The sequence below is a fragment of the Engystomops pustulosus genome, chromosome 3 (assembly GCF_040894005.1).
Source record: "Engystomops pustulosus chromosome 3, aEngPut4.maternal, whole genome shotgun sequence".
Lineage (NCBI taxonomy): Eukaryota > Metazoa > Chordata > Amphibia > Anura > Leptodactylidae > Engystomops > Engystomops pustulosus.
In genome coordinates, this window is record NC_092413.1 from 139536283 (window position 1) to 139554547 (window position 18265).

The window sequence follows — 18265 nt, forward strand, 5'->3', positions numbered from 1 at the left end:
CGCCTAACCTGCCCTCAATGCTCAATGGCGCTCCTTCTACTCTTTACCCTATTGTGGGCTCATAAAGCGGTTTACATCCACATTGGGATTATTGCCATAGTAGAAAGAAACTGCACAAACAAAATCTGTGAGTTTTTTATCTTTTATCCTGCATGGACATATGTATTTTAGGGCTAAATATTAACTTAATTGTAAAATATTTGGAAATTCCAAATGGAACCTCCATCTTGTTTCAATTCATATGAGACACTGAAAGGGTTAACGAACTTATTAACGGCTGTTCTGAACAGTTTGAGTGGTGCAGTTTTAAAAATGGGATGATTTGTGGGGAGTTCCACAAAATATAACTTGTAAAACCCTTTACAATATGAAATGACCTCTAAAATCATTGAATCTTACATTTTTTGTAAAATTTGAAAAATTGCTGTTCTATTAGAAAGTCACTTAATGGCCAAATAAAATACTATAACATTTAAAAAATGATGCCAACATAAAGTAGATTTATGGTAAATGTTAATTAGTAACTAATTTGGGTGGTTAGACTGTACAATGGGAATAACTATTAGAAATAAAATAAAAAATCGCCATTTTTTAAAAATTTGTACCAAATTTCTTACTTTTTAATAAATGCAAAGCATAACAACCAAAATATACCACTAACGTGAAGTAAAACATGTCACTAAAAAACAATCTCAAATCTTACCTGGATATTATAAAATGTTCTTAATTTATAACTGCAAATAGTGACACATAACAGATTTTTCAAAATTGTGCTTGGTCCTGAAGCTATATTATGGCTTAGACGCAAAGGGGTTAAGGATCTAATCAAGCAGAGTACATTTTGCTTGAAGACTGCTTATTCTCAGGTCATGGGAGATCTAACAATTCTCAATACTTTAGAATGAATTAGCACAAATTGTCACTGATTTATGCTTGGCCTTAAAAAGCATGTGAAACGCTGCACTGCAATGATGGTCAATTTGTGGCACAAGCAAAATAAACAATACAGCTGTCATTAGGAAAGAAAACACATTGATGTCAGAGATTAATGATGTGATGCCCACTCGTGGTTACTATGACATGTAATCATCCTATAATGGCTGTAACATTATTCTACACAGAAAGCTTATTGTTTACTTTACCCATGTTAACCATCATTGTGCAGTACTAGTTGTAAAGAACATGCCATCACAGTATCCACTAGCTAAATGGACAAATCATGGAAAGTGGAAAAGCTGATATTTTACTTCTTACACCTATGTAGATAAATCAGCAGATTTACGATATATACTCGAGTATAAGCAGGGGGACCTAATCTTACCACATAAAACTGGGAAATCCTATAGACTCAAGCATAAGCTGAGGGTAGCAAATATATTGGTCACAAGCCCCCCAGTATATAGCCAGCTGGCAAAAGGTAAGTACTTTTTTTTTTTTTTTTTTTTAATGTACTGGGATCACATTAAATACTCTTATTAAGTATTACTTCAGACAGCCATGACAAGTCATCAAGATAGTTAACTACCTCTAAGGCTCTACCCATGTCAAATAAACTTTTATACTTAAATATAACACTAAAGTACAATAAAGTTTCATTAAATGTAAACTCCCATGAATCCCAGAGGTGTTGCATAAGCGATTCAAGAATGGTATAGGTTTTAGGGTTCACCAGGGCATCGATCTCTTTGTGAGCAAAAGGTTAAGCAATATTTGGAGGGAATTGTAAATTTCCTAACCATACTTAAATCATAACGGGGCAATAAAATTAAGGCAATAGAGCAGATTTGTCATGCCTTATACTCCATTTTTCGGGGCGACGTTTGAGGATTTTCTGCCCCTCACAAAACTTCTGAAAGGAGAGAATGGAGCATCAGGGAGCAGGGCAGTGGCATATTTACGGAATATCGGTACAGCTCTTAGCTGAAATCTATGCTAGGTCTATGCCAGATCTTGTTCAGGCTAATGCCAACTAGAGTTACATTGGCAATAGCAGGCAGTCCAGATGGGTTGGTTGGTCCTTACAGAATGATTAGCATAATTTTAAAAATTATTTTTCGCCACTATTATATTAGGGGCAAAAATAATAAAGGCATGACTTGCTTAGTGTGACTGTATTGTTAGTTTAATGAGCTAATTTCCCCTAATAGATTTTCTATAGACAGAGTGTGATTTAGCACACAGTCACATTTTTTAAGCAGTTTGTAGGAAAAGTCAACAGTCAAAAACCCCACAAAACTCAGGTAAAAATTTTCCCTTGTTTGGATTTTATGGGCTCCTTACAACAGAAGCACTCACAGAGACCATGACTTGCCCTAAATTTTTATTTAAAAAAATTTTTAGTCATAGACCAAGAAAGTTTTTTCTTATATGATTCAAGCCTGCAGGATTTTACAGTGTTTTTAAGAAAATTACATTAAAGAGATGGATTTTTTTAATCTAAGGACCAAGTGCTGGAAAAATCTTTTGTTTTTGGCTCAGAATATTCTCCAAATCTGCACAACTTAGTTTTGAATTCCGGACACCATTCACATGAATACCAAAACAGAAGATAACCCAATCCTCAATGTAAAGCTCCTATTACCAACAGAAAATATTCAATACCAATGGAGGTATATAGGATACCCAAATAACTTAATAAATAATCATTACATATCGAACACAATTCATAAGTAACAAAACACACCTTTATTTAATCGGTCATCAAAGACATACGGTTAAAAACAAATTTAAAATACACAAAAGTTGTGGCGGTGGTCAGAAATCCTCCAATACATAAAAAATACATATAAAGTGCCAAACAAACAATCGTAAACATGAATGGGCTGTAACCAATTGTATTACCCACCAGGGTGTAGTATGTAGCCACAAATCATATAAAGCCGTAAAGTTGACCACCGCCACAGCACCCCGACGCGCGTTTCGCGGTCGCTTCCTCCAGGGGGTGTGCTGTGGCATGGTAGGTGCCTGGTATATATGTGATAATCCTGAAATTGTTAGTACCTTAGCGCCAATGAAGATGCAGCGTGTTAGGAGGTATTCAGGACAGCAGGTGTGCGTCACGGCGCATCGTCGCGGTCTCCACACCCATATCCGGAGGCGGAGCCCAACTCCGGGAGACGAACGACGCGCAGTTAATGCGCGTCATCGTGAACCGGATGCTCGGCGTCACCTCCAAGACATGCGCATGCGCCGAAACGATGCGCACCCCACCGCCATCTTGGAACCTGGCAAAAGTATGGGAAAGACATAGATGTCCTAAATTATAATAGCGGAACATGGTACCATAAATTTTGTCCCTAGTATTAGACATAAAGATGAACATGGGGCTATAGTGGATGTTACTGTAAACATTAGACTGACATAAGACACAGATTAATATCAATGCAAAGAAATCTTTATAAGATGACATGCCTAAATACAATTATAATCAAATTTAATGTGCCTATGATCAAATTGTGCAATGTGAAAAACCATGTTGTGTATTAGTTAAAGTGCTTATAAAGTGCCAGTGCTGTTAGTAAATGAATAAATAAATAATATCCACCAAAAACATGGATTGAACCTATATTTAATGTTCATACGTGCATAACAACGAATTGTGAAAGACGACTGCTGGTAAGTGAACTGTGAAGAGTTAATGTATGTGTTATATTGTTGAGTTGGAGAGCAAAAGGGGGAGGGGGGAGGAGGGAGGGGGGGAGACTGCATAATGTGCAAATGTGCAAAAAGGCCCCATGTTCATCTTTATGTCTAATACTAGGGACAAAATTTATGGTACCATGTTCCGCTATTATAATTTAGGACATCTATGTCTTTCCCATACTTTTGCCAGGTTCCAAGATGGCGGTGGGGTGCGCATCGTTTCGGCGCATGCGCATGTCTTGGAGGTGACGCCGAGCATCCGGTTCACGATGACGCGCATTAACTGCGCGTCGTTCGTCTCCCGGAGTTGGGCTCCGCCTCCGGATATGGGTGTGGAGACCGCGACGATGCGCCGTGACGCACACCTGCTGTCCTGAATACCTCCTAACACGCTGCATCTTCATTGGCGCTAAGGTACTAACAATTTCAGGGTTATCACATATATACCAGGCACCTACCATGCCACAGCACACCCCCTGGAGGAAGCGACCGCGAAACGCACGTCGGGGTGCTGTGGCGGTGGTCAACTTTACGGCTTTATATGATTTGTGGCTACATACTACACCCTGGTGGGTAATACAATTGGTTACAGCCCATTCATGTTTACGATTGTTTGTTTGGCACTTTATATGTATTTTTTATGTATTGGAGGATTTCTGACCACCGCCACAACTTTTGTGTATTTTAAATTTGTTTTTAACCGTATGTCTTTGATGACCGATTAAATAAAGGTGTGTTTTGTTACTTATGAATTGTGTTCGATATGTAATGATTATTTATTAAGTTATTTGGGTATCCTATATACCTCCATTGGTATTGACCATTCACATGAAGAACTCCTGAAATAAAGGATCTTTGGAATGGTGAGCTTTTTGCCATTTTTTTAAACCTCTGGTTTTTCTATAGTATAGTACTAAGAATTGGTCTGTGGCCCTCAGCTGCAGAACCACTCCTTTATAGAGCGTGTCTTGCTAATTGCATGTGAAATTGATTGTCAATCAGTGTTGCTTCCTAAGCGAACAGCTTGATTTCACAGAAGTTTGATTTACTGGGAGTCATATTGTGTTGTTCATAATTGTTTTTTTCAGCAAAACCATTCAGCTCAGGGATTAAACAAGATATGTTTCTGCATCAGTGTAGCTACAGCATTCTCAAGGTATGTTTGGTTCATAATGCTTGAAATCAAATGGTAGATTTTCTTAAATTGTTCCCTTTATTTTTTGAGCAGTGTATAACGCACTGCTGGTTTTCCTTGCTTAACTCTATTTTTTCCACTTGATTTCCAGGTTTAGAAAGAAAAGCAGCATTGATGAAATAAAGCACTTATGAAGTGTAGCTCCCTTGTTTCTTTTTGGAATGCGGTGCGTTTGCAGTTGGTCCTTCATTGAACATGATCTCTGACACTTATCTTACATTTCTTTATATACATAATGTATATACATAGCCTGCCATATAGAAGAACAAAACGGAACACCCTTCGATGGTATGTCTACGTGGCAGCATAGAATCAATAACATTTTGAATTGCACATGAAAGATTTCATAAAATTTGGAGCCATTTTGTCCTTAGCTTACCATAGTTATCTGCAGCTAATTCTCTCTCTCCTATTCTCCTTATTCTCTTTTATTTTTTTGGATAGTTATAAATTTAAAAATGAAAATTGGGGGATTGACGATTTGGGCATCATGGTACAATGTAATATCTAGCTTAATTATACAATGTTATCGATGTATTTACTTTCTGTGTGTGGCGCTGCTAAAGTGTTGATTCCTGTGTTAAAGGGTTTAACTAAAAGATTACCAGGTATTTTCTAGCAAGTGCAATGAAGGGGACATTAAGAAAAGAGCCAGATAAGTAGAGAATGAAATCCATTTATCTGGTGAAAAATAAAGCCCATCCTCTATATAGAACCGAATATGTAGTACATTTTGGTAAAAGTATAGATGCCGTTTTTTAACAGAAAAAAACATGAATATTTTTACTTTGTATAAAGCTGTATAGGTTTGTAAATGTAGTAACATTGGCTGGAGGACCAATGTACATTGCCAGCTATTGTGTGTGTGTGGGGGGGGGGGGGGGGGGAGCGCTGCTCACCCTCGCCCCTCTCCATAGGGATACATGGCGCACGGCACCTGAAAAAATAGGACATTGCCGTCTATGGGGGACGTATATCGGCCGTATATACGCCCCCCTTGTGGTCGTGTGAACCCAGCCTTAGGCTACATGCACACTGCCGTTGCCCGCCGTGCCGTAGCAGGGCGAGCACACGGCAGCGCGTGGGGAGAGGAGGAGGAGGTGAGCGCTGCTCACCCTGCCCCTCTCCGTAGGGAAGTATGGTGCACGGCGCCGTAATACGGGAAAGGATAGGACATGTTCTATCTTTTCCCGGGGTTCGGATTGGTACGGTGCCGCACGTGTGCTGCACTGTACCGCTCCCGCAGGAGTGTGAATTTAGCCTTACCCAGTATATTAGTCAGCTACATAGATGTTTGGTTAGGGCTGGGTGATTCTGTGTGCTAGAGAGTCGATACTTGATACCAATGAATCTGGTGACCAATGTCACCTTGCACATTCTGTTGTTCACCTTATTTGCTCTATGTGTACCGTGGCTATAACTATGTGTTACTGATAACTGCTACTAAATATAGCTTGCACTCATAGAAAGCATTATATTTTTGTAAAGACTTTATGGCTATATAATGGCCCAGTTTTAACATTAAGTTAAAGTTTTAAGGCACATTTAAATCTAGTAACATATAACCTATTAAGAAAGACCATTAAAGGAACAGCATAGTATCTGACTTACTACAATGGGTCTGCGTGCTGTCCAAGTTTAATCTATGTAGCCTTCACCTATCTACAGATGTGCAATACCTAAATGCATTAAAATACTATTATTGGGTGTTGCGAAGTATTTAAGGAGATCAGTGAGTTACACAGTTAAATGATGTGAAAAGCAATATGCTTTGCTTTCCCTCAGTGGTACCTCAAGGCTCACTATTTTCATTCTGTTTATTTTTCTCCTAAATGTCATTTCAGTGATTAATACTGAAGTGATGATCAACTGGGATACTCAGTGTTGTGAATACATGAGTGTCTGCTGAGTGATCCAGGTTCAGAGTCTATGCTCTAAGAAAGTTATCATTTTACTGTTGTGTATTTTAGCTGCATGGATGAATGACAAAGCACAGACAGAATCATGTCTAAGCAGTCACTAACTATCATTAGGCAGATAAGCTGAATAAATATACACAGTAGGTAATGACTCCTGAGCAAAAGTCATTATATAATGACTGCATTCATGTTAAAAGGTCAATTACATTTAAAAATAATAATTATACAATACAAATTGAATTGTTTGCGGTTTAATAAATTTACAAATATTATGCTATGTCAAACTAAAAAACAAAACAAAAAAACACAACAACAACAACATTACCCCCACCGCTGCTCCTGTGATCTCTAACAATAGTAACTTTTAAAGCCAAACCCTAGCCTCACGGGCAATTAATACTATGTTTACGTACAGCATGGGACTGATGAAGCTTGTGACTAGCTTCAATGGCAATTGTACAGGATGATATCACTGCAGAACTGTTGGGTGCTCCCTTGGAGAGGCAGTGGTGGAGGTGAAGATGGTTGAAGGTGAGTTACAATAAGTTATTTTTGTTATTTTATAACAATCATTGCTATAGGACAGAGACGTAACCAGTTACTTACCCAGTCATAAGATAAGATCCAACATCCTCGGGCAATGCCTAAAATAATATTTAAAGTACGCCGAGGACTTCCAGCAATCACATGAGTAGTAGTTTCACAGACTTCATCAGAAAACAAAAAGCCTCCAAACTTTTTCACAACTTGGATAATCATGCTCTGTTTTCTGAAAAATACAAAAGTAGACATATGATGCTTAAGAGATGTAATTCTTACTGTACTAACAACTTGTTGTAAGGAAAAATGTAGCCATGTAAAAAAAAAAACTATTAAAACATAAAAAAGCAAAAACCTAGGACTTCATCTCCCCACATCTCTGTTTCTGTACATCACAGAATTCCAATCCTTATGGGATTTGAAAGATGAAGGTAATTTTTGACTTGTTTAGTGCATACGTGGCTTTGCTGTTAGAGACGTTTTTGCGCCTAAAAAGTCCCATATCCAAAATATAAATTGTGACTTTTTCTGTTGCAGAAAAACCTGAAGAATCTACCGCAAAAAGTACCAAATCAGACTCTAACCACCCATCAATCAGCAATTGTTGTTTTTATTGCAACATTTGAATTAAACAACACTGATTGCAACAAATTAGTCCCGGTAAGTCTGGGGGCACACTGAAATGTTGCATAAAAACCAGCAGAAACAACTGCAATAAAACAACTGAAATAGAGTTGAGAAAAGAAAACCAGAAAACCAGCCAAACACACTGATAAACCTCCTCCCATTGCCTTTTCCTGCCAATAATATGTGCACCATTGTATTAGCAGAGCAAAATCTGAACCGTCTGCAGTTCACAAAAATTTGGGTAAGAACGCCTTACTGTAGGTGTAATGTAGGGATGGTGCAAAATAAAACTTTATTTAGGGATGTGTCTATTTAGACAAGTTATTGGTTGTGGTGTTAATATGCAGCCACATTAGACAAAGAAGATCGAACGTTCATCCTTTCCTTCCATTATGCAAAAAAATGATCACTCAATTTATGGGTAGGAGAGGGTTAATAACATGAATATAATTTCTTGTTATCCCTTTCCAAAATTTAGCTACAGGTAAAGTGAATATTTACTTCCACAGTGAGCTACGATAAGCTCCTCTGTGTACACCCTTCCCACTTCTTTCTTCTGCCTGTCAGCTGAACTTTGGCTCCCTGGCACCTTGAATCAATTGCATATGCATCTACTATTAGGTTTCTAGGTGCCAGGGAACCAGGTATATAAACACTATTAAAGTGACAGTTGGAAGTGATATACATATTTTCAAATCTCCGGCACCTATAAACACAATCAAATATATAAATAAAAGGATATTCTCTTTCAAAAGATTCTAGGTGCCAGGGAAAGTTATGGGTCCTAGAATTAAGGATATATCTAATATGTCTTTGGCCACTGAGGATGTATGTTATAGGTCCTTGGCAATAAAAGGGCTATTCTAATACCTGAACTAGCTGCTATAGAGCCTCATATTTAAATGACTTTAAAAAAAATCCTCCACAGGTGAATGGGGAAGATTTTACATAAAGAGGGAATTCTAGAAAGGATACCCTATCTGAGGTTGCTGCAAGTTTAGTAGGGTATAAGTAAATGACAAGTAACTATACAGCAAATTTGTGCTGTAATATGACGACAATAACCAAGTACACAATCCAGTATGTATCTTATCTTTGGAGCCGCAGACACAAACCACCACAAACAGGCCATTTCTCCTAAAGAGATGCATGGATAGCTTAACATTGATCCCATCAATACCCTTTTGGTTTAGAAACGCATTTAGAGTTAGAAACTTTATAGCTATATAAGCGTGTTACAACCCACATCAATGTAAAATAAATCTATGGTTACTGTAGGGATAGGAAAAAAAAAAAAACACTTTTTCTAGGGAAAGAGTAAAATGTTTCTGTTCATCAAAAAAAAAAAAGGCTAAGTAGCTCTAAGAAATAACACACAACTCCTAACACGTCTATTCTGTATAAACAGCACATAACTGATTGTGTTATCAGTATACTATAGAAATGACTGTAGGTTCCAAATAAAGAAGGGGGTTCCCTTCCCATGAAAGATCTGCACTTTGCTAAAATCACTATATAAGGATGTAGATCCGTCTAGGAATACATTCTGTGAATAGACAGCAAGGCATTTGAGACATTGTATACTGAAACATCCACTGTAATATAAACACTTTAATTTTCTCATATTATGATTTATTAAGTAAGACTGACCTTTAAGAGGGTCATATATTGCTCATTAACAATTGCATTGCTTAGGGGCTCTTAGTTTATTCAAATACATTGCCCTCACCCAATTATTAATTTGATGAATACATACAAACTCCTCTTCCATCTACATCATTTTTATTTAATCAATCTACAACATTCTATGTGAAAAGTTCAATGAATAGTTCATCTTTGCCTTGTAGCATATCGTAGGCCAATGTTCAGATAATGAAATACAACAAAATGAATTCCTCCCTGCTTGCCTTTCTTACTTTGAGCACAATAGTTATTAGTTATTAGATTAGCTTTAACGATACAAAATGTTTATTTTTTGGTAATTTAGACATATTAGGGATTATTTATTTGTGGATGAGATCCACTTTTTAGATACATCATTTAGGGGGGTTCAATTTTATGAACTCATTCTTGGTAATGGTTAAAAAAATCATTAATTCTTGTTTATGGTTTTTAGCATTTTTTTTTCCCGGATGTTCACCATACTATAAAAGTAATGAGTAACCATTCTTCTATGGGTCATCACGATTACGAAGACATTCCATTTACATAGTTTTTTTTTTTTTTAGTTAACTTGTTTTGCAGAATATAGAACTCATTTTGTGATTTTCACTTTTTTTTGTTGTATTTGATTATTATATGGGATAGTACTTCAGGAGACTTTTATTCTTTTTTTGATAATTTTTTTAATTGAACTTTTTTTTAAATTTTTTATTTACTGTTTTATTTCGTCCCAGGATGGGACATGAACATGTGATCGTTTGATCACTTGTTCATTGTAATATACTGCAATACTACTGAATATTACACAGTCAGCCTATGATTTCAGTATAGGCTGACATTAGCTCTGCTAACAGGCACTTACTGCTGGCAGCCCTGGGGTCCTTCCTCGGATCTCAGGGCTGCCATGGTCAATTTGCCTGTGGGGTCCATCGGATTAAACAGGCTATTGTGTTAAACAGGCCATAGGGTTAAACAGGTTATTACTGCGGGATCCCGGGCTATCGCATACTGTCAGGATCGGACAGTGATTGCCAAGGCTCAGCTTCTGAGCCCTGGCGATCACCAAGACATAGCTCTACGTCATGGTGCGGGAACTACGCGCATCCTATGACGTAGAGTTACTTCAAGGTGCAGGAAGGGCTTAACCATATGTCTGCTTTAGGTTGACATTTTTTATGTTGAATAAGGACTTAGCAAGAAACATAACAATAAACAACCACATCTTAATAGAAGTTGTATAGGTAGGAAAGTAAATAATGGAAATAAAAAGGTCAGGGGAGGCAGAATCGCCAAGACAACTAATTATTCCCCTGTAGGCTGTTGGGCCAAGCATATTTGAGAGCACAGCATTAAATGGGAGATAATGGAGCATAACATGAGAAAGTAAAATATTATATTGCAATATGATATGAAATATTGTCTCTCTGGTTTGCAGTATTATGCACCAAGGTCTACAAGAAACCACTGCATGAGTCAAGCCCCAGCCTGCGATGACCAAGTCACTCAAAGCAACTAGGAGTGATTATATGTACAATCATAGGACCTAAAACACTTATTCACCACGTAGCTAAAAAAAAAACAACAATGAGTGTGATGTAAAACAGACGAAGAGACATCTGTAACCATGGTCCTAACGCCTCCTGCCCAAGGTGTACCTAGACAGTAATCAAAGACAAAGGACAAGGACAAAAGATACACATAGACACTGTAGAAAAAACAACTAGAAGAAGAAAGGAGAACAAACAAGTGAAAGGTAGAAAGTCAAAGGCTCAAGGAAAGCCAGACTGCCAAGCCCCCAAACAGGCTCCTGAACTCCATCCACGGTCCCCAAACATGCAGGTATCACTCGAGTACATCTGGTGTCACCACTGCTAGTTCCTTCTGGACCCATTCCGATTAGATGGACAGACGGTGGAACGCCAATGGCGAGGAATCACTGCTCTAGCTGCGATCATGTACAACCTCAGTAGGTCCCTTTTTTGAAGACCTATGGGACCCGGGAGTATCAACAGCAACACTAGATCGGAGAAGCGGTCACCTGCTTATCTGTGATCTGCCTATATGTTCCAAATACCTGATCCCAGACCTACTTGAGTGCATTGCAGGTCCAACAGAGTGTGTTGGCTCCATGATATAACCCATTGTGTATTCCTACACACCCCACATCGTTTTGTTTATGAAGGTCCAACAGATAAGCAACATATCTCCTTTCTCCACTCCACAGCCCCCAACAGGTGTCTGAGACGGAAAGAAAAGCCAGATAGAGCAGCGTCGGAACCATCTAGACACAATCTTTTAGACCTTCTCTTGGGCAGCACCGTTTTCCACTTCCTATCTTAAAAAAAAAACATACTTGCATTTTTCCCAGAATTCCCTAGTAGAGCATCAATGGCTTTAAGTCTCCACACGCTTATAAGGCGGCCTTAATTGGCAAACTTTCCATAAGGACAACTCTTACTTCTGGAAACTAGTCTATAGCCTCTTATCTTGCCAAACCAGTTCTCTACGCTGTACAGGCAGAAGGCAGTGAAGATGAAAGAGCGCAGCCAATCGTCTCCCAGCTGGGGGTGCCTAATTCTCGCTCCCAGCTCTTAACAAAGGGGAGCTAAGATATTTCTTCACTCTGGCATAGGAGGGAGTAAATCTGTGAAATAACGTGAGCAGGAGGGGAACCTGAGCGTAACTGGCCCAAGAATGCTGTAGTTGAGTCAGCAAAAGCCATGGCAGCGACTGTGCTGGCTATAAAGGAGCTGATATGCAGGTACTTAAACCATGATGGCTTAACCATGATGCTTGACAAAAGATTCATTGCAAATCGAAACGTTGCAGTTTTTTGAGTTTCTAGAAATCATCTGCATCTCTCTCTGCCCCCTCTGCTCAGGGAATGCCAGTAATGTTATTACTAATGTCACAGGATCTCCCCACATTCTGAAGGCCACCTATGCATACAGACTCGCACACACAGGGGGTTATTTATCATACACCGGTATATGATAGCCCTGTCACTGCTCCCAACACAGGCCTCTTGATGTATGCAGTGGGGTCCTGCACAGTGTGTATATCTATAACCGATCCTACCTGGCTTAGGAATAAACCAAGCCGGCAAATTTTCATACATGAAAAATTTGCCGCCTGCAGTGTGTGCCACCAACCCCCCACACGCCCTTCATGTCACTCCACATCCCCCTGGCGTAAAGGTAGGGGATTTGAGTAAGTAATCGCAAGTGCTAGCTAGCGTGGCACAGGAGCCCTGATAAATATCCCCTTCTGTGTTTAATTTTGTTAGTTTTAAAATCTTTTTAGCTATTTTCCATAAATTTTCCATAGGAAAAACATTCAACAGGTGTTATCATGAGTGAATTTTTGAAGGTGCATTGTGACAACATAATTCAGGCGATGGCACTGTGAACTAGTGATCAACATGCCATCAAAACATCACGTATATAATAAGCTGTAAGCCTTCCCTGAGGAAAACCACCTTACTCATCCCCACCATTCCAATTCTGATGGAATTACACACTAATCTCACTGCTACACTCCATCTAGAACAGTGGTGGCGAACCTATGGCACTGGTGCCAGAGGCGGCACTCGGAGCCCTCTGTGTGGGCACCCAGGCCATCACCCCAGCATGAAGTTCACCAGACAGGACTCAAAGAATCTTCCTACAATGATAGGTGAATTTGCCCTCCTCCTTTCAACTGCGTTGGTGTCTTTAGGAGGCTGAACGATTGAAAGTTGTCAAAGAACAAGGAGAAATAAATTACTGCTTAAATTGCTGTGCTGGCACTTTGCAATAAATAAGTGGCTTTTGGTTGAAGTTTGGGCACTCAGGCTCTAAAAGGTTCGCCATCACTGATCTAGAGTTTCAATCTACATTCCCATATAGATTGTGGCCCCTCACAGGCAGAGTTGCATACTCATTCTGGTTTTGTGTCTTTTGTACTGATTTGCGCTGATCACTTCAAATTTATAGCATCATGTAATTAATATGGGTCTGTAAATAAAAATACAGTATAATAAAAAAAAAGTTAATGTTTTATTACAGAATTACTTTTTTTGTTTAAACTGAAGAATTCTTTTAACTAAAGGAAGAGCTTACACAGCAGGACAGTCCCTTTAAAATGTCAATATACATTTCAATATATTATATTGTAAGTCTGTAGTTATGCCTGTATGGTCTGAACAGTATGTGTTCCCAACAGCTGAATAATGCTAATATCTAACATAGAGACTAGTCAAAACAGACCCACAAGGTTTTTTTTTTATTTTTTTTTTTTATTTTTTTTAAGCAAAGCAGGAGTCTCAACAGATTTAGGAGATAGAGCAACTAAAGGTAGGGGTGCGTTTTATTCTCCAGCGAAAGTATTTCCTTTAAGTTATGCCTCATTTCCTTTGTCTTCAACACCAACCTTTCTTAAGAGTCCCGGAGGTCAGAATTTTAGAATTCTGAATCATAAAGACTGTTTAATGTTTATTTAGGACTCCAATTGTGTGAAACTGTCCCCTATACCACACACGCAAACCAGACCCTATGACGATAAATTATATGTAGGACAAGGCTGACGTCTGTACAACCAACCAATGTTACATACCATTAATAACAACAGCCTCAATACACTAGGGATTTCAACCACAATAAATTAAACATGTACTAAAACTTACCATAAGCAACTTAGTCAGGTCTTGTTTTGAAAATAAAGTAAAACATGACTCAGTAAAAGACGTACAATGAAAACACGTAGGACGAGAGTGAAAATGGAAGCAAATCAAAAAATATTTTGAATTTAAATACTTTAAATTTCTTTTGCCTTACACACAAAAGTGATGTTGAGTGAAAACCCATTTTAAACTTTAGTTACCATTAATAATAATTGAAGTGTATGTCTTCATACAGCCCTTTGCCTTGACTAAAAGACATCAGAAATTGGCCTAATAAGCCACCAGCAGTATGATATCAAGCAGTTCTAGATTTTGTTTCTTTCATGGCCAGGTGTGGTGGCACCTTCTAGAAAATCACATTTGAAGTGAGATGAAGTCAAGGAGGCAGAGTGTTTAACCTGGTGTCCCCGCTTTAAAACGCCCTATTCAATGTAATTGATGGTCCTGCCATCCAGGAACATCATTGATCAGATCTCCTGAAGTTTGGTGCATGATGTCAATCACATGGGAGGAAGTGTTCATAGGCAGGGAGAGTTTGACTTTAATATTAAACTCTCCACCTCCCTGACTTTACACATCTAACTTGCATCAAACTTCGAAGTTTATTTTCTGGATGATGCCACCAAATTGGGTCATGAAAAAACTGCTTGCCAAAATACTGGTAGTAATTTATTAGGCCAGTTTCTGATGACAGATTTCTGTTTAAAGGACATCTACCAACAGGATGGTAAACCAAGCACACTGACATACTGGTGTGTGCCCGTTCTGGCAGCATCGGCTCTTTTTTTAGCTTCTTATGTACTGTTTAAAAAAAAATTATGAAAATAAGCCTTAGGAGCTCCTATATAGTGGGGGCTGGCTATAGACCGGGGGCAGGGAGCTGACTATAGACTAGGGAGCAGGGGGCTGGCTAGCTATATACTGGGAGGCAGGGGGCTGGCTAGCTATATACTGGGAGGCAGGGGGCTAGCTAGCTATAAACTAGGAGGCAGGGGGCTGTCTAGCTATATACTGGGTGGAGGCTGTGACCAATGCATTTCCCACCCTGGAGAAAGAAAAACAAATCATTTATCAGAATTATCAGATGTGTCTGAGAGCACAACTGTTATATTTGTTCAGAGCTCAGCTTTAAGTTTTGCAAGGCAGTTTATAAAATGAAAGTTTAGCTCTGACTGGTTGCCATGAGCAACTAGAACAGTTATGTTTCTAGACACTTCTGATAAATCCCCCCCACAGTAAGGCTACATGCAAACAACGTGTGCAGGAGTATGGCCCGCACACATGGGTCCCATGGACCTTTCTTTGCATCCTGAGCTCTGCTAATGCTCAGACCATTGTTGAAAATGACTGCCCAAGACGTAAAAACTAGCAGGAGTAGGACCTGCTTTACCTTTTGTGTCTTGGGCAGTCGCCTCATGCATGGTGGCTGTGAAATTCACAGCCTTGTGCACAAGCCTATTAGACGCAAATGAGGACGTGTGCAGTAGAAAATATGGCTATCACAAGTCCTTACTTCCTTAGGCTACATTCACACTGCCGCACCATACCGCTCCATACGGTGTCCATGTCCTATCTTTCTCCGTATTACGGCGCCGTGCCCAATATGTTCTTATGGAGAGGGGCGGGGGTGAGCTCCGCTCACCTCTTCCTCCTCCTCTCTCCATGCGCTGCCGTTGCCCGCTGTGGTACGGCACGACGGGCAACGGCAGTGTGAATGTAGCCTTATTGCGTGCAGGTAGCCTCAGTATCTGTTATATTAGATATCTGTTAAATAAGCCTTTGGGTGTTGCATCCTAACCAGTGATAGTGCATTGTACTACTATATATGCCCCAATTGTCGCCATTTCCATGACAGCAGGCTAGTTGTTCAAGCAACCCTATCACACTCTGGCAGTGGGTGTTAAAAGTAAAAATGAAATAACCATACACTGCAATTTCTATGGTATCGAAATTTGTTGACCCTCTCCACAATTTGATATCCAGTGATCTCTTTACTGCAAAATCAAAAGGCGACTCTTCTCTCCTCATTCTCCTATAACTCTCTGCAGCATTTGATACTGTGGACCACCAGCTCCTCCTAAGGATGCTATTATGCTGATAATACCCAACTATACGCTTCTTCCTGCAACATTACCCCTACCTTACTGCAAAACACCAGAGATGGTCTCTATGCACTTTCAAACATCATGACCTCTCTCTACCTGAAGTTTAATAATTAAAAGACTGAACTCCTTGCCTTTCCACCATCTACTAATCAACCTAACCCTGACATCTCCATTTCCATCGGGGGTTTCACCATAACTCCAAGGAAGCAGGCATGCTGTCTTGTAGTTGTTTTGGACTCCAACCTTTAACTTGTGCCTTACATACAAATCACCAGCATGCTCCTGCCACTTGAATGGGCCTTACTTGCTGTTCAATGGGGGTCTCAGTGATGAGACCCACTACAGTGGCTCGATCGGGTCCGAGGTACCTCCATCGGACCGCTCATGGTCCATTCTTCTCTATGGAGCTGACAGAGATTGCAGAGTAATTTCTAGCCTATCTCCGTCAGCTCCATAGAGATGAATGTCTCCAGGACTTCTGAGCTGCACTTATTTTCTGGAATGCCCGAATTCGTGCTATCAAACTAATACCTAGCATGGTCTAAAAACCTATCACATTGCAAGCAAACATAGTCCAACTAACACACAACTTTTGATTGTCAATTCACCTCGAGGGCATGGTAGAACACCTTGCTCTACGGTTTAGCTTAGAAGAAAGAAGTGCGGATCTGGCTCAATGAAAGAATTCAAAGCCTTTATTTCAGATTAGCATGGCATCCAAAGCACATTTACAGGAATTCGGGCAACATATCAACACGTTTCAAGCAACAATGGTGCTATTGCTCAGAACTGTTTCAGTTACTGAAACAATCATAAGTAAGAGCATAGTTGTTGCTTGAAACGAGTTGATGTTTTGCCTGAATTCCTAAAAATGTGCTTTGGAAGCCACACTAATCTGAAATGAAGGCTTTGAATTGTTCCAATGAGCCGGATCCGTACTTCTTTCTAGTCCTATCACATTCCCTAATGTATCTTTCACTCTCTTTTCTCTTAACCTTCCCAGATTTTCCCCCGTCTATGTAACTCCTTACCACTTGATATCATTAAACAGGTTTCTCTGCAGACACGCCCTGGTTTCCGTAAATATCAATGGAGGCTGGTGACCTGTTCATTCAACATTATTTATTTATTTTATCCCATAAAGAATGGCTGAACCATTTACACATCACCCCTTTATCCTCACAGACTGTATTCTTATAGTTTTATCTGATAATGTTAACACTCTGTAATGTTTTGTTTTAATTCTATATGTACCCCATGATCTGTACAGTGTTGCAGAATAGGATGACGCTATATACATATTCAGTATCCCTGCATCCAAAAATGCCTGATCTAATATATTTATTATATTATTATTATATATAAAGTGTGAATTCAATTATTCAGTTTTTGAGCCACATGGCCACACATGCTGAAATAGGTTATTGAGACACTTTCTTAATAAAGCATTCAATAAAGATCATTTCCCTCACACTACCCATTCGGGTTCAGATGTACTCTGCACGACCTAGACATATTGCCGGATTCGCCAAACAGCCAATCTGGGAAATTAACGCCGCTAGCTACGTCTGTTAATACGCGGGATTGGCTGTTCCGCATCCAACCCGCCAATACATTCGGGTTGCGCTAGGTAAACCCGAACAGGAAGTTCAGGTCCGCTCATTTCTATTAATAATGATTTTACCGTCAAGAATCTGTGCACTTTACAATGCTTACTGAACACATTTAATCACATTTGCTAAAGTGTTCACTGTGATGGCATTGTATAGCACATCTTGGATGGCAGTCACAGTGAAAGGCCCCAGGACAAAGGCAAAATCACAATGTAGTAGAGAAACTTACTCAGTTGACATGCTTGTCATAACTAGTGATCTTGTTACCTGAAAAAAAAAACAGAAAAAAAGTATTACTTTAT

At 39.3% G+C, this 18265-nt stretch overlaps 1 protein-coding gene across 3 annotated transcripts in view; it reads right to left on the reverse strand.

The window, feature by feature from the left end:
- The window catches only part of MCPH1 (microcephalin 1), a 206916-nt gene that overhangs the window by 144092 nt on the left and 44559 nt on the right, over positions 1–18265 (reverse strand). For all 3 annotated transcript variants that reach the window (XM_072142312.1, XM_072142313.1, XM_072142314.1), the window contains exons 10-11: positions 18193–18230; positions 7363–7525 (exon numbers count right to left, since the gene is read on the reverse strand). In XM_072142312.1, coding sequence (XP_071998413.1) covers positions 7363–7525; positions 18193–18230 — 201 coding nt within the window. The remainder of the gene's footprint in view (positions 1–7362; positions 7526–18192; positions 18231–18265) is intronic.